Source organism: Haliotis rufescens, unplaced genomic scaffold (assembly GCF_023055435.1).
Source record: "Haliotis rufescens isolate VD_foot unplaced genomic scaffold, xgHalRufe1.0.p SCAF_3, whole genome shotgun sequence".
In the NCBI taxonomy this organism is placed as follows: domain Eukaryota; kingdom Metazoa; phylum Mollusca; class Gastropoda; order Lepetellida; family Haliotidae; genus Haliotis; species Haliotis rufescens.
Genome location: NW_025964001.1, coordinates 57660634 through 57677108, shown reverse-complemented (window position 1 = coordinate 57677108; position 16475 = coordinate 57660634). Strand labels below are relative to the sequence as shown.

Here is a 16475-nt window from a genome sequence, read left to right as displayed (position 1 = left end):
GAAACCCACGAGCACAGGTATGGTGCTGACAGACCTAGAAACATAATCGGAGCAAACGGGATTCGAACCCACAATCATAGATTTCTGGCGTACCCAAGGGACGCAACTCTGCACAGCGAATCGCGGCGCCTTAGACGACTGGGCCACCCGTGCCCCCTCCTACAGATCAAGAAAACTGCTATGCGTATTTCCTTGTTTCTTACTCTATACACAGATATATGAAAAATATGATTTGAAAAAAAGGCTTAAAAATGATAATTAATATTGTTGTCACACAGGATGAAGACAAGTGAAATGGGGTTTAACGTAGTGTCCAAGATTATTGCACTTATATAGCAACGTGCATGCACGTGTGTGTGTTTGTGTGGCTGCTAGTACTGGTCAGGACTGATGCCGAATTATAGTGCTAGATCACTGAGATACCATGCCGCAGTTTAACATGAATACCCCACTCAGACACAGTATACTGACTCCAAGCCGACCAGTCCTTATTTTAGCCCTTTAATGCCGAGAGCCAGACAGGGTAACAACAAGTACCATCTTTTATCGTCTTTTGGTATGACGCGGGTGGAGATTGAACCCCGGACCTTCCGCTCTCTGGGTGGACGACCTACCACTAGACCACGGAGGTAGCCCCTTAATGCCGAGCGCCACACAGGGTAACTGTATTATCAGAAGTGTATTTCAAACTTTAGATAGTCTCTTGACTGTATATATGTCTGTGAAGGACATTACCTGCCAACCAGCACAAAGATGATTAACACCAGCAGCCAGGGGAATACTTTCACCGCCCAGTTCTCCGGCAGTGTCAGACAGAATCGGGTGATGAGGTAGTCCAGCATCACACCTGTGACAGACAGATAGTAGACGTGTCAGCAAATCAGCAACAACGGCAGGTCCCATTCCACAAAGAGATCTTAGCGATATGACTGTTGTGAGCCTATGTTGGAGTATGGGAGTTACGATCATCTTAGCGCTAAGATTGACCCAAGCTCATCATAGATTGCCCAAATAATGAGACCATTGCTAACAAGTTTCAGCATCATAAACCATGTGTTTTCAGGTACATAAAGTAATAGAATAGGACAGGCTATGGATATGATATGATATGATATGATATGATATATGATATATGATATGATATGATATGATATGATATACAAGGTCACTTGAATCCGATTTGAAAAAAAAATCAAAAGGCAGATTCATATTGACTAGGGTTTTGATTAAAATATATATCTTTTGCATTGTATATTATCATCCAATATTTGCAAGCTAAATCAAATGATTAAATATATCAAATGGTTGTATAAATGACAATTCCTGTTGCAAGGTCAATAACTAGTCAAAAGTAATGGCAATGATGTTTTCGTAAACTTAATAATATACTTCACTTTATCATAGTGGCAGAATTCTGCTAACAATATGGTAATGATTATGCCAATATCATAAGGTTGTCATTTCTGCTTTCAGTTCCGTAAAAACAAATTAAGTCTCGATGACAACATCATTGCCACCTCAACATCCATCTCCAGATTCCAAACCAATTGAACCCTCCCACTGTCATTAGCCTCCATGTGTCTTAGCCAAATATCCCAAGACGTGATCCCGTGGTGTCAGTGCATGGGTAGGTTACTGTACCTCCGAACATGGCGCTGAACAGGAAGGCGGGGAAGTAGTGGTGGAAGTACAGGACGCGGCCCATGCCCCAGAAGGGCAGGTAGTGTAGCCCCCAGCCCAGCAGCAGCCACCAGCACGCCCGGAACATCTTCTCATTGTACACTGGAAGGGAAACAGACAGGAAGTATGTCACATGATGCATTAAGTAGGTCACATTGCATGAAGTAGGTGACAGTGAATGAAGTAGGTCACAGTGCATGATGCATGAAGTAGGTGACAGTGCATGATGTAGGTCACAGTGCATGAAGTTGGTGACAGTGAATGAAGTAGGTCACAGTGCATGAAGTAGGTCACAGTGCATGATGCATGAAGTAGGTCAAAGTGCATGAAGTAGGACACAGTGCATGATGCATGAAGTAGGTCACAGTGCATGAAGTAGGTCACAGTGCAAGAAGTAGGTCACAGTGCATTATGTGTAAAGGAGGACATCCAGCGCACAATTCATGATGAAGAATAATTAATATCAAAAGATAATATACTCTGCTCAAAAAGAAAGGCAAAAGTGATATCAGATGTATATCTTACATATATAAATAATCAACAGAAGGTAATTGATTGTTCACAATTTGCACACATCACAGACATTGGGGACCTGTCTGTCAAGGAGCAGTGTCAGTGTTCAGTAGATATGACACCATACAACTTGAGGCGCTGATCTCTCACTTACCTTTGATAGGCTCAGGTACTTGAATACCACGCTTTAACTTTATCCTGTGTATAACGAAGAACACGAGGAACAACGCCTTGATAACGAGCAGTCCCCAGAAGATGACAGGATTGCCCAGGAGGTAGATACGGTGGTTCTTGGCAGAAAATATCTGACCCTACAGAAAGAAAAGAACGTGCAATTATATCACTAATTGATTTTTGTTGGTTGGTTTGTTGTTTTACGCCGCACTCAGCAATATTCCAGCTATATGACGGCGGTCTGTAAATAATCGAGTCTGGACCAGACAATCCAGTGATTGATATCATGAGCATCGATCCACGCAATTGGGATCAATGACATGCATCGACCAAGTCAGCAAGCCTGACCACCCGATCCCGTTAGTCGCCTCTTACGACTAGCATAGTCACCTTATACGGCAAGCATGGGTTGCTGAAGACCTATTCTACCCCGGATCTTCACGGGTCTATCACTAATTGAACTGACAAATGCAGTTCATCATGAAATAATGCCATTGAAGATCCAGGTTTGAGGACAGCCTGCAATCAACCCTGGGCCAGACAAACAAGTTGGTACAAGTGGGAGTGAGAGCACAAAGCGTGATCTGGACATACTGTAAATCTTGAGATTAATGCGTCTCCAAACTGATGCGAGGTTGACCCCTGGCCAAAAATGCGACTCAATATTAATGAAACTCCATCCGCCTCCCTCCCCAGTGGAATGATACATGTCCTTACCTTAATCCGATCACACATCAAATTCCACCGCTTATTAGCGCTGAGTAGAGCATTTCCGTACAAAACAATAAACAGTGTTTTCCTAAAAACAGTTTTTATGTTTATTCTGTTGACTGGCATTAAGATAGTTCAAAGGCAATCAAATAATTTAACACTGATTGGTATGCGGAGAAGGTGTCAACAAATTGAAGGCAGATGTCAAAACAAAGGCTGTAGATCTGAGGATAAGTGTGATTCAGCCTATCGGTGCATGTAGGGCCGTGTCAGCCTTTGGCGCAATTTTGAGTGGGTGGCGTCTATCTGGACAGGTGGAGTACTCATTGATACCTAGTTTGAAACAAGTGAGAAGAACATTGTGAAATTCCTATTCTTTGAATGACATTGTCATTTACATGTTACAACTGCTGCTCAATGAACCGTGTTTGTGTTTATATTCAAGTTGGTATTTCCGCTATCCAAAGTGGACAGTGAGGCAGTCTTATTGTTGACAATGATTTTGGAGAAATAAACACAAAGTTTTAATTAATGCAAACAAAGGTCACTCTCATATTTTGTATTTAATTCACGCTTGCGTTAATTTCAAGATTTACGGTACACGATGATCCAGGTCACTGCGAGGTCACTGCGAGGTTAAACGAGGTTTAACATCGTGTTCAAGATGATTGTACTTATATAGCGACATGAATGCAGTGTGTGTTTGGCTTCTTGTACTAGTCCAGAATTTCGCCACTTTTACGGTGCTAGCACATTGAGATACCATGCCACAGTTTAACATGGATACCCCACTCAGACACAGTATACAGTGAGTGAGTGAGTATGGTTTTACGCCGCTTTTAGCAATATTCCAGCAATATCACGACAGGGGACACCAGAAATGGGCTTCACACATTGTACCATTGTTGGGAATCGAACCTTGGTCTTTGATGTGACGAGCGAACGCTTTAACCAACAGGCTACCCCACCGCCCCCACACAGTATACAGACACAGTATACAGACTCCAAAGCAGACAGTCCTTGTTCTATCTCTTTAATGCTGAGAGAAAGGCAGGTTACCATCTTTTAACATCGTTTGGTATGATGCAACCTGGATCAAACCACCAACCTTCGGCTTTCTGGGCTGATGCTCAATCCTCTAGGTCGTCACTGTAGTGAAACGAGAACCTCTCCTAGAGGTCAGCCATTAAGATCACTAGTTCCTGCTTTCAGCCTTCTCACAAGATAGGGTTACATGTGACTGTCTGTCTCACCAGTGACAAAATCAAACCCATAAACTTACCCTGTAGTTGATTGGCCACTGCCAGGGTCTGGAAGTTATCTCCCCTTCTTTAGGTTTCAGTCCACTGTTTCCCTGTGAAGGACGAGAGCGGTAAATGAGACTCTAACTGAAGCAGCATATCGACACAGGGGCTTTCTGCAATGGTTTCATAGGATGAAAACACACATTACAAAAACACATCAAATTTTGGCTGAGTAATCAAAACGTTCATGAAGTTAAAAAATTGCTATATTACAACTGGAACAAGCTGAATTGATCCTCTCATCTTTCACATGTGTGACAAATGTGGCTGTAAACTGCATTTAAAACTGTTATTCTCTAAAGGAGCGAGTGAGTTGGGTTTAACGCCGCTTTTAACAGTATTCAAGGTATATCGCGGCGTGTCAGCTTAATCAATCCTCTAAGTCGTCACTGTCGAGAGAGCCCGAAGTGATGCAGGTCTCAGACGTTTACCACTTTGGTGAAACCCACGAGCACGGGTATGGTGCTGACAAACCTAGAAACATAATCGGGGTGAACCGGGATTCGAACCCACAATCATAGGTTTCTGGCGTGCCTAAGGGACGCAACTCTGCACAGCGAATTGCGGCGCCTTAGACGACTGGGCCACCCGTGCCCCCTATTCTCTAAAGGAAGTAGAAAGATCAGACATATGGAGAGGTTCTTTCACATCATACAATAAACCACAGAGCCTCAACCCATCTAATAATGGTTTCTTCCTTCTGACAATGTCAAACTTCTTAGGCTTACAAAATAAAGAATTGGTTCTCAGGAAATGGGCTTTTGAAAGTTTAGTGCGGTCGGGCGGTGTGTTTTTTTTGTTATTCAAACTAGTATGTAAGCAAATAAACAGTTGTGTACAATCAACCTGGGAAAGGGCCTTCCTACATAAATGTATTCCTTGGTGATTATAATACTGGAATACAGTATTTGAGCTAGGAATATTTATGGATTTTTTTTTAAATTTAAAAAAAAATGAAATAAAAAAGAAACGTGTGGCGAACTTTATGACGATGTGGGCAGTTGGTTGGTTGGTTTGTTGTTTAACGCCACACTCAGCAATATTCCAGCTATATGACGGCGGTCTGTAGATAATCGAGCCTGGACCAGACAATCCAGTGATTGATATCATGCGCATAGATCCACGCAATTGGGATCGATGACATGCATCAACCAAGTCAGCAAGCCTGACCACCTGATCCCGTCAGTCGCCTTTCACGACAAGCATGGTCACCCTTTACGGCAAGCATGGGTTGCTGAAGACCTATTCTACCCCGGAATCTTCACGGGTCTGATGTGGGCAGTGCCTGGGCACCAGGACTATTATTTTTTTAGCCTTACCTGTGTCATGACTGCGTGGCTTTCTAGGAACTTCTCCAGGAAAGACGAAGAGTAGACTTCAAAGCTTACATTTGGCACTGGAAAGTGGACAACACACAAAACTATAGTTTCTTTTGAGTTATATCAAAGTATTACAACATGTACCTGTCAGCTGCAGTTATACTTATTAGTCAAATACATGTTGCTCTGTGCCTTTGTATAATACTGATGATGAACGCATGAAACTAAGTATATCTATAAACACTCATTAATAATATTAGTAATTTCTTTTTCCTAAATTGTGAATAAGTGATGATTGAGACATTATATTTGGTATGCTACACTAACATAATTTTGGTGATAACGTTTACAAGGTTGCATTGCTACACAGTGATGCTATACCTGGTTTTGATGCTATACAGTGATGCTATACCTGGTTGTGATGCTATACAGTGATGCTATACAGTGAGACTATACCTGGTTGTGATGCTATACAGTGATGCTATACAATGATGCTATACCTGGTTGTGATGCTATACAGTGATGCTATACCGGGTTGTGATGCTATAGTGATGCTATACCTGGTTGTGATGCTATACAGTGATGCTATACAGTGAGACTATACCTGGTTGTGATGCTATACAGTGATGCTATACCTGGTTGTGATGCTATACAATGATGCTATACCTGGTTGTGATGCTATACAGTGATGCTATACCTGGTTGTGATGCTATACAGTGAGACTATACCTGGTTGTGATGCTATACAGTGATGCTATACCTGGTTGTGATGCTATACAATGATGCTATACCTGGTTGTGATGCTATACAGTGATGCTATACCTGGTTGTGATGCTATACAGTGATGCTATACCTGGTTGTGATGCTCTACATTGATGCTCTACAAGGTGGTGTGGTTATAAATAGTGGAGATGCCATATATTGTGACAGAGCTATTATGGTGGTACTACACAGTGATGCTGCTATATATAGCAATGCAATACATGGTTGTGGCAATCTCATTAAAATCAGATCTTATTTCTCGCTACCACTAAACAAAGATCTGAGGAAATCCCATTAGGGGTCACGTCAGACCGACCTTGCGTGAACTTTAACCGACCAATGGAACGACAGGCAAGAAGTCGACATTAGCCAATCAGAAGGCAGCTTTCTCGTGCTTTATGGCACTAATTTCAAATTGGCGACTACGTTTCGAAACATATTTTGACAAATTCTCGATTAAAAATTTGAAACCTGAACAAAAGAACATTCTGGAATGGCTAATGGATTCATTCGTTAAGCCCGTAACTATCGTTTGGAATACCCAATGTTAAAGTTTTCGAGGTTGCATGATTAGAAATCACATTCCGACTGTTACTTTAATGATCTGGTAAGTGATGCTCAGATCGGAGCAGGTCGGATGTAAGGTCGTTCTGACGTCACCCCTAATGGGATGTCCTCAGATCTTTTTTTAGCGATAGCGAGAACAGCGCCCAGATCTTAATGAGATTGTGGTTGTGGTGCTATACTTACATCGAGAGTCCTGCACCTCCTCAACACTCCACAGTGCCTTGCTGTCCTTGGCATTGGGGTTACATGATGCTTCCAGCTGCTCCCAGCCCCTGACGAACATCACAGAAAACTCATCATCTCAAACAAACAAACAAACAAACAAACAAACATGTGGCCTCAACATGCCCTAACGTCTTCTTGTGGGGATTCCAGGGCATTAAAGCCTGAAGTACCCAATAATTGCAAGAGCTGACCAAAAAAATAGTTTTAAAAAGTTACCATGTGTGAGTAGGCTCATTTTGTACGGTCTACCCTGATAACAAGGAATGTTGCTCATGTTATAGATACAGATACAGGTTCAGATACAGTGGCTTGTACCCTGTCATTTTTCACTGAAAGTGCGGATTGTATACTAACGGTTGATCAGAAAATGGTCTGGTGGTATTACTGCCTATATACCCCAGTGAAGATCCATTGAAGAATTGGTCTTCAGCAGCCAATGCTTGTCGTTAGATATAACTGATGGGATGGGGAGGTCAGGCCTGCTGACTTGCTTGATGCATGTCATCGTATCCCAATCGCATAGATTGATGCTCATAATGTCAATCACTGGATTGTCTAATCCAGACTTCACTATATACAGATCGCCGTCATAATAATAATAATAATAAAGTCCATTTCTTCAGCACCAGCCATCTACGTAGTCGCTCATAGCGCCTCACACAGGGTCATGGACACATCTAAAGAGATAAGTCTTTAGTTTTGTCTTGAAAGTGTCCAGAGTTGGAGATTGCCTAATTTCCACTGGAAGGGAATTCCAGAGCAAAGATGCAATGTGAGCAAAAGTTCTGTTGCCGAATGCTTTGAGTGAGACCATAGGGACACTAAACTGGAATATTGCTGAGTGCGGTGTTAAACAAAAAACAAACAAACTACCTGTACAACATTGCTGGAGACACTCACCACTTAGGCAGCTTCTTGTCATGAGAGTATAGTGCGCACTTCACGAAGTAGTGGATGATCCTCAGCTTGGACCGCACAGTCTGAATGGGTGTGCCTGTAGGTGACCCCACCACTTCAACAATCCAGACATCATTTGAGTCACCAGTACCGTTCTGAAACACAAACAGAAGGTCACGTTCATCTTGGGTCATCTACATAAACCTAGATTAAAATTTGGAGTTTTTTCACATTATCCGACATCAACCGGCTATCATTCACATGATATATTCTAAAGCCACTCTTGACCTATGTACGACTGTCGTGTTATTCATCTAATTATGTTACCATGGTTACTTTAGCTCCAGTAATAAAATCTAATGCCAGTGTCTGCCAGACAGGTTATGGAGCACCTTACCGATATGCAAAAAACATAAACAACATAAAGTTTTGTGTCACACAAAACATTTATTTCCCATCACTGAAATCAGTTATTAAAGTACTGTCGGAAATGGTAGAAAAACGCTTTTCTGGCTTCATTTATTAAATACAAATGATAGGACTAAAAATAGCATATTTCAAAATAATGCAAATCTACCTATCTAGCATATCCTGACACTGTGATTAGCCTAAAAAGGTACTTTTACAAGTAAAATGGTGATAACCTTTCACAATATTTATGTTTTGTCATGCATGTATGAAATGCCTATAGTCTGAGGTAATTACCTAACAGCTGTACCATGTGTACAATGTGTACCATGTGTACCATGTGTACCATGTGTACCAGGGCAATGACCTCACACCGACCCGTGTATTCACATACAATGGAGTTGCATGTGTATATTTCTATAATCTGTTTCAGACTTCCCTCGTTGGTTTAAATCTTCCGTTTAAATTTTTCTCCTGTAAAATTGTCATTACGACTCCTTGCGACTCAAACACGACAAACCACAGGTAGGTTGATCGGTTCTTACTTGAAATTTCCATAGCAACAGTCTGTGAAACATTCTGTCTTGTTTTAACGAGCAAAAAGTATTTTTCTATCATTTCTGACAGTACTTTTCCTTATCTGAACAATGTAACTAGACATTAACACTGACACAATAGATCTGATCAAGTATGATACACTCAGAGTAATTCTTAGAGGAACTTCAAAGTTAATGTTTTTCTCCAACAGGATCTATTAAGTCGACAGTGGATGAAGCTGAGAACCAGTCATGATGTATCATACAAAACTGAACACACCTGACACATTCATGGTGAGAAAACACTCCCAGCTGTCTGACTTTGTGGCCTCTGAGACAGGTATTTTGACATAGGAAATATGAGTGAGTGAGTGAGATGGGTTTAACGCCGCTTTTAACATTATTCCAGTTATATCACGGCGTGTCAGCTTAATGTGGGAGGAAAGCCCGAAGTGATGCAGGTCTAAGACATTTACCACTTCAGTGTAACCCACGAGCACGGGTATGGTGCTGACAAACCTAGAAACATAATTGGGGCGAACGGGGATTCGAACCCACAATCATAGGTTTCTGGCGTGCCCAAGGGACGCAACTCTGCACAGCGAATCGTGGTGCCTTAGACAACTGGGCCACCTGTGCCCCCCATAGGAAATATGAGCTATTAAAAGAAATAACTTTTCAAGAAACTTGATCCTCTCTATAATCAGGAGCTCCATGCCATTCCAGGGTCCCGTTCCACAACGCGATCTTAGTGCTATGATTGTCGTAAGCCTGTGTTAAAGTATGGGAGTTACGATCATCTTAGCGCTAAGATCACTTTGTGGAATGAGGCCCAGGACAGACAGGTGAGATGTGCTACGCAGCCCAGTGTGAAGTGGCGGTACTCACCTGGCCATACCCAGAGACCTGGAAGTGTCGTTTAGAAAGCGGCGCCGGCTCCTTGTGACTGTGTAGGTTTCTCCTGGTTCTGCAAATAATGGGTGCCGAAATAATTATAATACACATGATTATATGATAAAGTACCATATTTTCTTGAGTATAGTGCGCACTTTTTTTTGAAAAAACACAGCTGTGTAGAAAGGGGTGCGCATTATACACGAATTATGAGTTTGGATGTTTTTTTCCCCCATGGAAAGACATTACCGTGAGCACGAAACACCGGTAGACAAAAATGTGTTTAACACATATTGACTTCTTTATTATACTATAACTGCGACATTTCGGTATAGATTCTTAAACCGTTGTCAATCTGCATAATAGAACCTGTTTAACACACGACCTATTTCACATGCTCTAGTCTAACACATGACCTACTTCACATGCTCCAGTCTAACACATGACCTACTTTACATACTCCAGTCTAACACACGACCTACACCACATACTCCAGTCTAACACACGACCTACACCACATGCTCCAGTCTAACACACGACCTACACCACATGCTCCAGTCTAACACATGACCTACACCACATACTCCAGTCTAACACACGACCTACACCACATGCTCCAGTCTAACACACGACCTACACCACATGCTCCAGTCTAACACATGACCTACACCACATACTCCAGTCTAACACACGACCTACACCACATGCTCCAGTCTATCACACGACCTACACCACATACTCCAGTCTTACACACGACCTACACCACATACTCCAGTCTAACACACGACCTACACCACATGCTCCAGTCTATCACACGACCTACACCACATACTCCAGTCTTACACACGACCTACACCACATACTCCAGTCTAACACACGACCTACATCACATGTTCCAGTCTAACACATGACCTACACCACATACTCCAGTCTAACACATGACCTACTTCACATACTCCAGTCTAACACATGACCTTCTTTACATACTCCAGTCTAACACACAACCTACTTCACATACTCCAGTCTAACACACGACCTACTTCACATGCTCCAGTCTAACACACGACCTACACCACATGCTCCACTCTAACACACGACCTACACCACATGCTCCACTCTAACACACGACCTACACCACATGCTCCACTCTAACACACGACCTACATCACATGCTCCAGTCTAATCAGATCTCCACTGCGGACTAGTTGTGGCTCCTCGGACATACTGTCATCCCGATCGGCCGGCTTTATGCGCCAGACATTGTTTTCATCCTTGTGACTGTACGTTGTAACCTGAAAGGAGGAACAATGAACTGTCAGAAGACATCCAGAAGAATGTCATACAGAGATCATTATATGTGCATGTGTGTCATGGTGATTTTACGAATTGAGGGTCAGAATTCTTGTATTTCCCGAGCGAGAATCAGGGTAATACTTGAACTCTTACACAAGTTCCTTAAAATCATTTTGACACACATGCGAGAGTAATTATTTCTTCTCACCCATTATTTCTTAATCCCTTTCAGCTCCCCATTTGAAAATTCCACTGTTCACGACCGCCATCTAAGCAACACAATTGTCGAATGATGTCAACAATCTTCAGCTATGACGTTGTTTCCAGTGTGACGTCATTTCGAACATACGTCACAATAGTATTCGAATGACGTCAATTATGCCGTCCGAATGACGTAAACAATACTCTGGTGCGTGTAAAGGGATATTTGCACACTGGTGCAATTATGAGTTTTATGAACTTGGTTATTTCTAAACCTATGGGTAATAAATGAAGCCATGGTATCAGGAGTTCACCAAAAGGTGGTCACTAGGCATGCTAGGACTGACCACTTGGTCAATTTTAAAATTTGTACTAGACAAAACATGATGCTATAATTACCCTCTCCTTGCATGACCATGATTATCTGACATCATTAGGTAATTGCAATGCAAGAATCTGTCATCTCTGGTGGTTGTGATCTTCTGGAGGCAAGGGCTTTACCTGACTATAATGCCACCATTGCTGAACTAGGCTGGAATTCCGGAGTAACGAACTAGACATCTGGTTCGTAAACAACATGAATTTCAACATGCAGATTTCGGTCGACAGAAGGATTTGCAAAGCAAGAGTTCCACCAACTGGCCGTCAACAGATATTTTGCAGATCTTTTCATGTTTTTATCAAGGTGCTCAAGGGATAAAGATCTTGATTAGCGATCAGATCATCTTGACTGGGCGCCACCATTTTGTTTGAAGCAAATGCAAGTGATATGAGAAATGGAATGTGATTGGTCATTAGGAGGGACATAGAAGGGACATAACTCCTAATAACCACTTGTGGCACTACAATCCAGCCCAGAAATTCCAGCCTAGTTCAGCAAGGGTGGAAACTGGACTTTTATCATGTTTATAGTCAGTTAACTCCCTTGCCTCAGATGATGGTGGTTGTCAACAGAAGTGCTGTCAATATTATGTCAGGTATTAGTGGGATTAATGGATTGAGAAAGCTCAACACACAGCACTTCTAGCAAAACAGCTACCACATACTAAGTAGCAAGCTGGTAACATTTCAATGGGAAGGTGGAATGTTTAAGGCCGTTTGTCCCTTTGGCTAGTTCAACATTATAGAAACGTAAATGTTCTTACAGCTCTGGCCTCTTTCAAGTTCAACAGGCGTATGTTGCTGGAACTGATGTTGGGTGTTGGTGGTGAGTTCAACATTATAGAAACGTATATGTTCTTACAGCTCTGGCCTCTTTCAAGTTCAACAGGCGTATGTTGCTGGAACTGATGTTGGGTGTTGGTGGTGAGTTCAACATTATAGAAACGTATATGTTCTTACAGCTCTGGCCTCTTTCAAGTTCAACAGGCGTATGTTGCTGGAACTGATGTTGGGTGTTGGTGGTGAGTTCAACATTATAGAAACGTATATGTTCTTACAGCTCTGGCCTCTTTCAAGTTCAACAGGCATATGCTGCTGGAACTGATGTTGGGGGCTGGTGGTGGTGTTGGTGTGATGATGTAATGATGAAGACTATGACTCACCTGCTGCTGTTTAGGGGGATGCTCCTCTGGGTAGAGATGCCAGTGGGAGTGTAGGTATGCCCCACCAGTACGGCGCTGCTTCAAAGTTACAGTACTGCCAAATGCTATGTCTGCAACAAGGCGCTTTGTCAAATTCAAATCATTCAGATAACATGAGACTTAAGTAATGACAATAACAACAACTTATTTATCCAGATTGAGTTGGCTCTTCACATTCATCAGGTCTAGCTGATGTCAATTTTCTGCCTGGTATTTAATCAATCATACAGCATTTATTTCATTATTATCTTTCAATATTCAGCGTAGGCTCGACAGTAAAACAAGGAAAGAGATTGGTCTGCCATAACAGTGAGTGAGTGAGTGAGTGAGTGACAAGGGAAAAGATTGGTCTGCCTTAAGAGTGAGTGAGTGATTGAGTGAGTGAGGAGTGAGTGAGTAAGGAGTGAGTGACAAGGAAAGACATTGGTCTGCCTTAAGAGTGAGTGAGTGAGTGAGTGAGTGAGTGAGTGAGTGAGTGAGTGACATGGAAAGACATTGGTCTGCCTTAAGAGTGAGTGAGTGAGTGAGTGAGTGAGTGAGTGAGTGAGTCAAAATGCCTCATCATAATAATGCAGCCAATCAGGACCTTAGAATAAAACAGCAGTCCACATTTTATTCTATTAAGGGAGAGTACTTCCTTAGACTTATAACTAGCAGTCAACTGACTCACTTTCTGGCATGCTGACATTGTAGAGTTTATTTCCCACCAAGGAGGACTGGAAGGCTGAACTGTAGAAGCCGTCACCATTACCACTGAAATACAATCAACAGGCTCAATACACTTAATGCTGGTGCAGCAAAGTTGGCAAAGAAAAGCACATATGTAACATATGTAAAGCATGTATGTACTACCGGGTATCCCCTCAGCAATGCTAGCCATTGCTGGGGTGTAACGAGTCACTGATACATGTTGGTATCATGATACTTAAGTATTGTTAGATATATACTGAGTCAAATTAAAAACTTCACATTTTTAAAAGTAATCCCATATATGATATACAACGGACAAATGTATCAGAGAAGGTAATTTTTAATCATTAATGTCCAAAGAAGGATTTTAATTAACGGTGGTAACCATAAATAAATTAAATCATAAGTCCCAAGCGCGAGAATCTGATGGCACACAAGTTCAGTAGCGTGTATGGCCACCATGTGTGTTGACAACTGCCACACAACGCCTCCGCATGGACCTTGTGATGCTTGTGAACACATGATTGGGAAGACGACGCCATTGTTGCTGCAAAATGGTGCCAAGATCTTGCAAATTCTGTGGTTGGTTCTGGAGAGTGCGCAGACTTCTGCAAAGAGCATACCAGACGCGTTCGATGGGTTTGAGGTCGGGAGACCTTGACAGCCAGTCCATGACGTTGACTCCCGCATTCTGAAGGAAATTCCTTGTCAAAATTGCTGTGTGGGGTCTGGCATTGTCGTGTTGGAAGATCAAACCGGGTCCATGTGCTGCCATAAAAGGCAGAAGTTGTGGTGCCAATACCTGGTCGCGGTAAGCAGCAGCGTTGAGGTTGCCACGGGTGACAAGAAGGCTGGAACGTGCATTGCCACAGAAAGCACTCCACACCATGACACTTCCGCCTCGAAATCTGTCAACTTCCTGTACACAACACTGGGCATAACGTTCATGACGGCGCCTCCACACCCTCGCCCTACCATCAGCAAATCGAAGATTAAATCGGGATTCATCACTGAAGACGACTTGATTCCAATTCCTCTGAGTCCATCGTAAGTGTCGCTGTGCCCACAATTGACGTTGACGTCTGTGTAATTGAGTCAGAATGGGCCCGCAGTATGGCTGTCATGCTTGAAGGTGAGCAGTTCTCAGACAGTTTCGAACAGTTTGCGCAGTCAGTCTACCCCTAAACAGATCATTTCTGGTTGATGTAGCCGTCAAAAATCGGTTACGGAGGTGACGTAAGACAATCTGACGATCCTCTGCATGTGACGTCACACGTTGTCGACCTGACCGAGGGCGATCAGTGGTGGTACCCGTTTGCTGTAGACGCGTCTGTAAATCATAAACAGTCCGTCGACTACAACCCATCGTCCTTGCGACTTCAGCTACCGACGATCCCTTCTGCAACATGCCGATGGCACGTACACGTTGCACATTTGAAAGGCGTGTCATGACAAATGGCCGTAAAGACTTTTGTTTTCTTGTGTTTTTCTTTTTTTGTTAATGACTGCTAACAAGTATGGCTGAAAAAACGTGCAGTATTATGGCCACATGACCAGTTGCACGTGAAAAACCACTTTTGCCACTATAGTGCTGAGCACATGATTTTGATCGATTCACCTGCACAAAAACGGGTGTTATCAGAACACAATACGCGGCAATTACTGTTTAAATACACAATAAGGGCCCACAATGATAAATGGTCAAAATGTTAAAATTTTAGGATTGGGAAGTTTTTAACTTGGTTCAGCATACATCTGTTGAGGCTTGCTTTATCTTGTAATACCCCCTAATTCAAGGTATGAAAAACTCGCCTTATACACAGCGATATACGGTACATATATTACGTTAAAACCGATGTGCACACTTGGCGTAATCCGCTACCGTTAACATGTGCAGAACGGTTCCTATGTTTATACCACCATAAACATACTAAAGTCAATTTTTACTTTAAATCAGTGACATTGTTCAGTGCAATAATGCACCACATGCTGCGCCTAGCCTATTAGCAGCCAATCAGGAAACAGCAGTCTCTTAGCAGGTTGGGCATAATACTTTTGATTTATAGAAACATAAAAGCAAAAGAGTCGATGGTCAGCCAATCAAATCCCATGGAATCCCTTGGAATTTCTTCATTCTGTAATGAGCGCATGTTTACCAACAAGGTTACCTCATGGCCAATTAAACCATTATGACAAGCGCATAGCGGATGCATAGTGAGTGGTTCAGAAAGCAATGTTCCAAGCAATCTCCACACCACAATAAGGCTTAAAAGAATAAAAGAATTGGTTCTCACTCAATGATGTTCGAAAATATAGTGCGGGCGGGTGGCGGGTATTTTTGTTTTTTTCGCTTGTTCAAACTAGTATGTAACCAAATAAACCGTTGATTTCCCATCAGCCTGGGAAAGGGCCTCCCTACATAAACAAGCATACAACTCCTATTGCTGCCATGACCACAACACGAGATGTGCAGTAAAGCAGTGCACCAAGCTCCTCACAGCGATAGTACGTTCCCGGAGCTCTCTATACTATCGCTGCCACCAGTCAAAATTCCCAACTGTGAATAGGTGGCCACAACCATGCTTGGCGTTGAACTCGCAACGGAATGACCGTTATGTTTTCAAACAAGTGTCGACTGTCGTGCGCCGAATACACTTATCGCTGCTAAATTACTTTCTTCGTTTGTCAATTTGAATTTCTGTTTCATTAAAACTATCGT

At 42.4% G+C, this 16475-nt stretch overlaps 1 protein-coding gene across 1 annotated transcript in view; it reads right to left on the bottom strand.

The window, feature by feature from the left end:
* Window positions 1–16475, bottom strand: part of LOC124126787 (protein O-mannosyl-transferase 2-like) — a 39649-nt gene that overhangs the window by 2860 nt on the left and 20314 nt on the right. The window contains exons 9-19 of the mRNA XM_048403133.1: window positions 13737–13819; window positions 13028–13137; window positions 11154–11281; window positions 9984–10062; window positions 8155–8306; window positions 7213–7301; window positions 5702–5778; window positions 4361–4432; window positions 2348–2504; window positions 1642–1782; window positions 736–847 (exon numbers count right to left, since the gene is read on the bottom strand). Coding sequence (XP_048259090.1) covers window positions 736–847; window positions 1642–1782; window positions 2348–2504; window positions 4361–4432; window positions 5702–5778; window positions 7213–7301; window positions 8155–8306; window positions 9984–10062; window positions 11154–11281; window positions 13028–13137; window positions 13737–13819 — 1200 coding nt within the window. The remainder of the gene's footprint in view (window positions 1–735; window positions 848–1641; window positions 1783–2347; window positions 2505–4360; window positions 4433–5701; window positions 5779–7212; window positions 7302–8154; window positions 8307–9983; window positions 10063–11153; window positions 11282–13027; window positions 13138–13736; window positions 13820–16475) is intronic.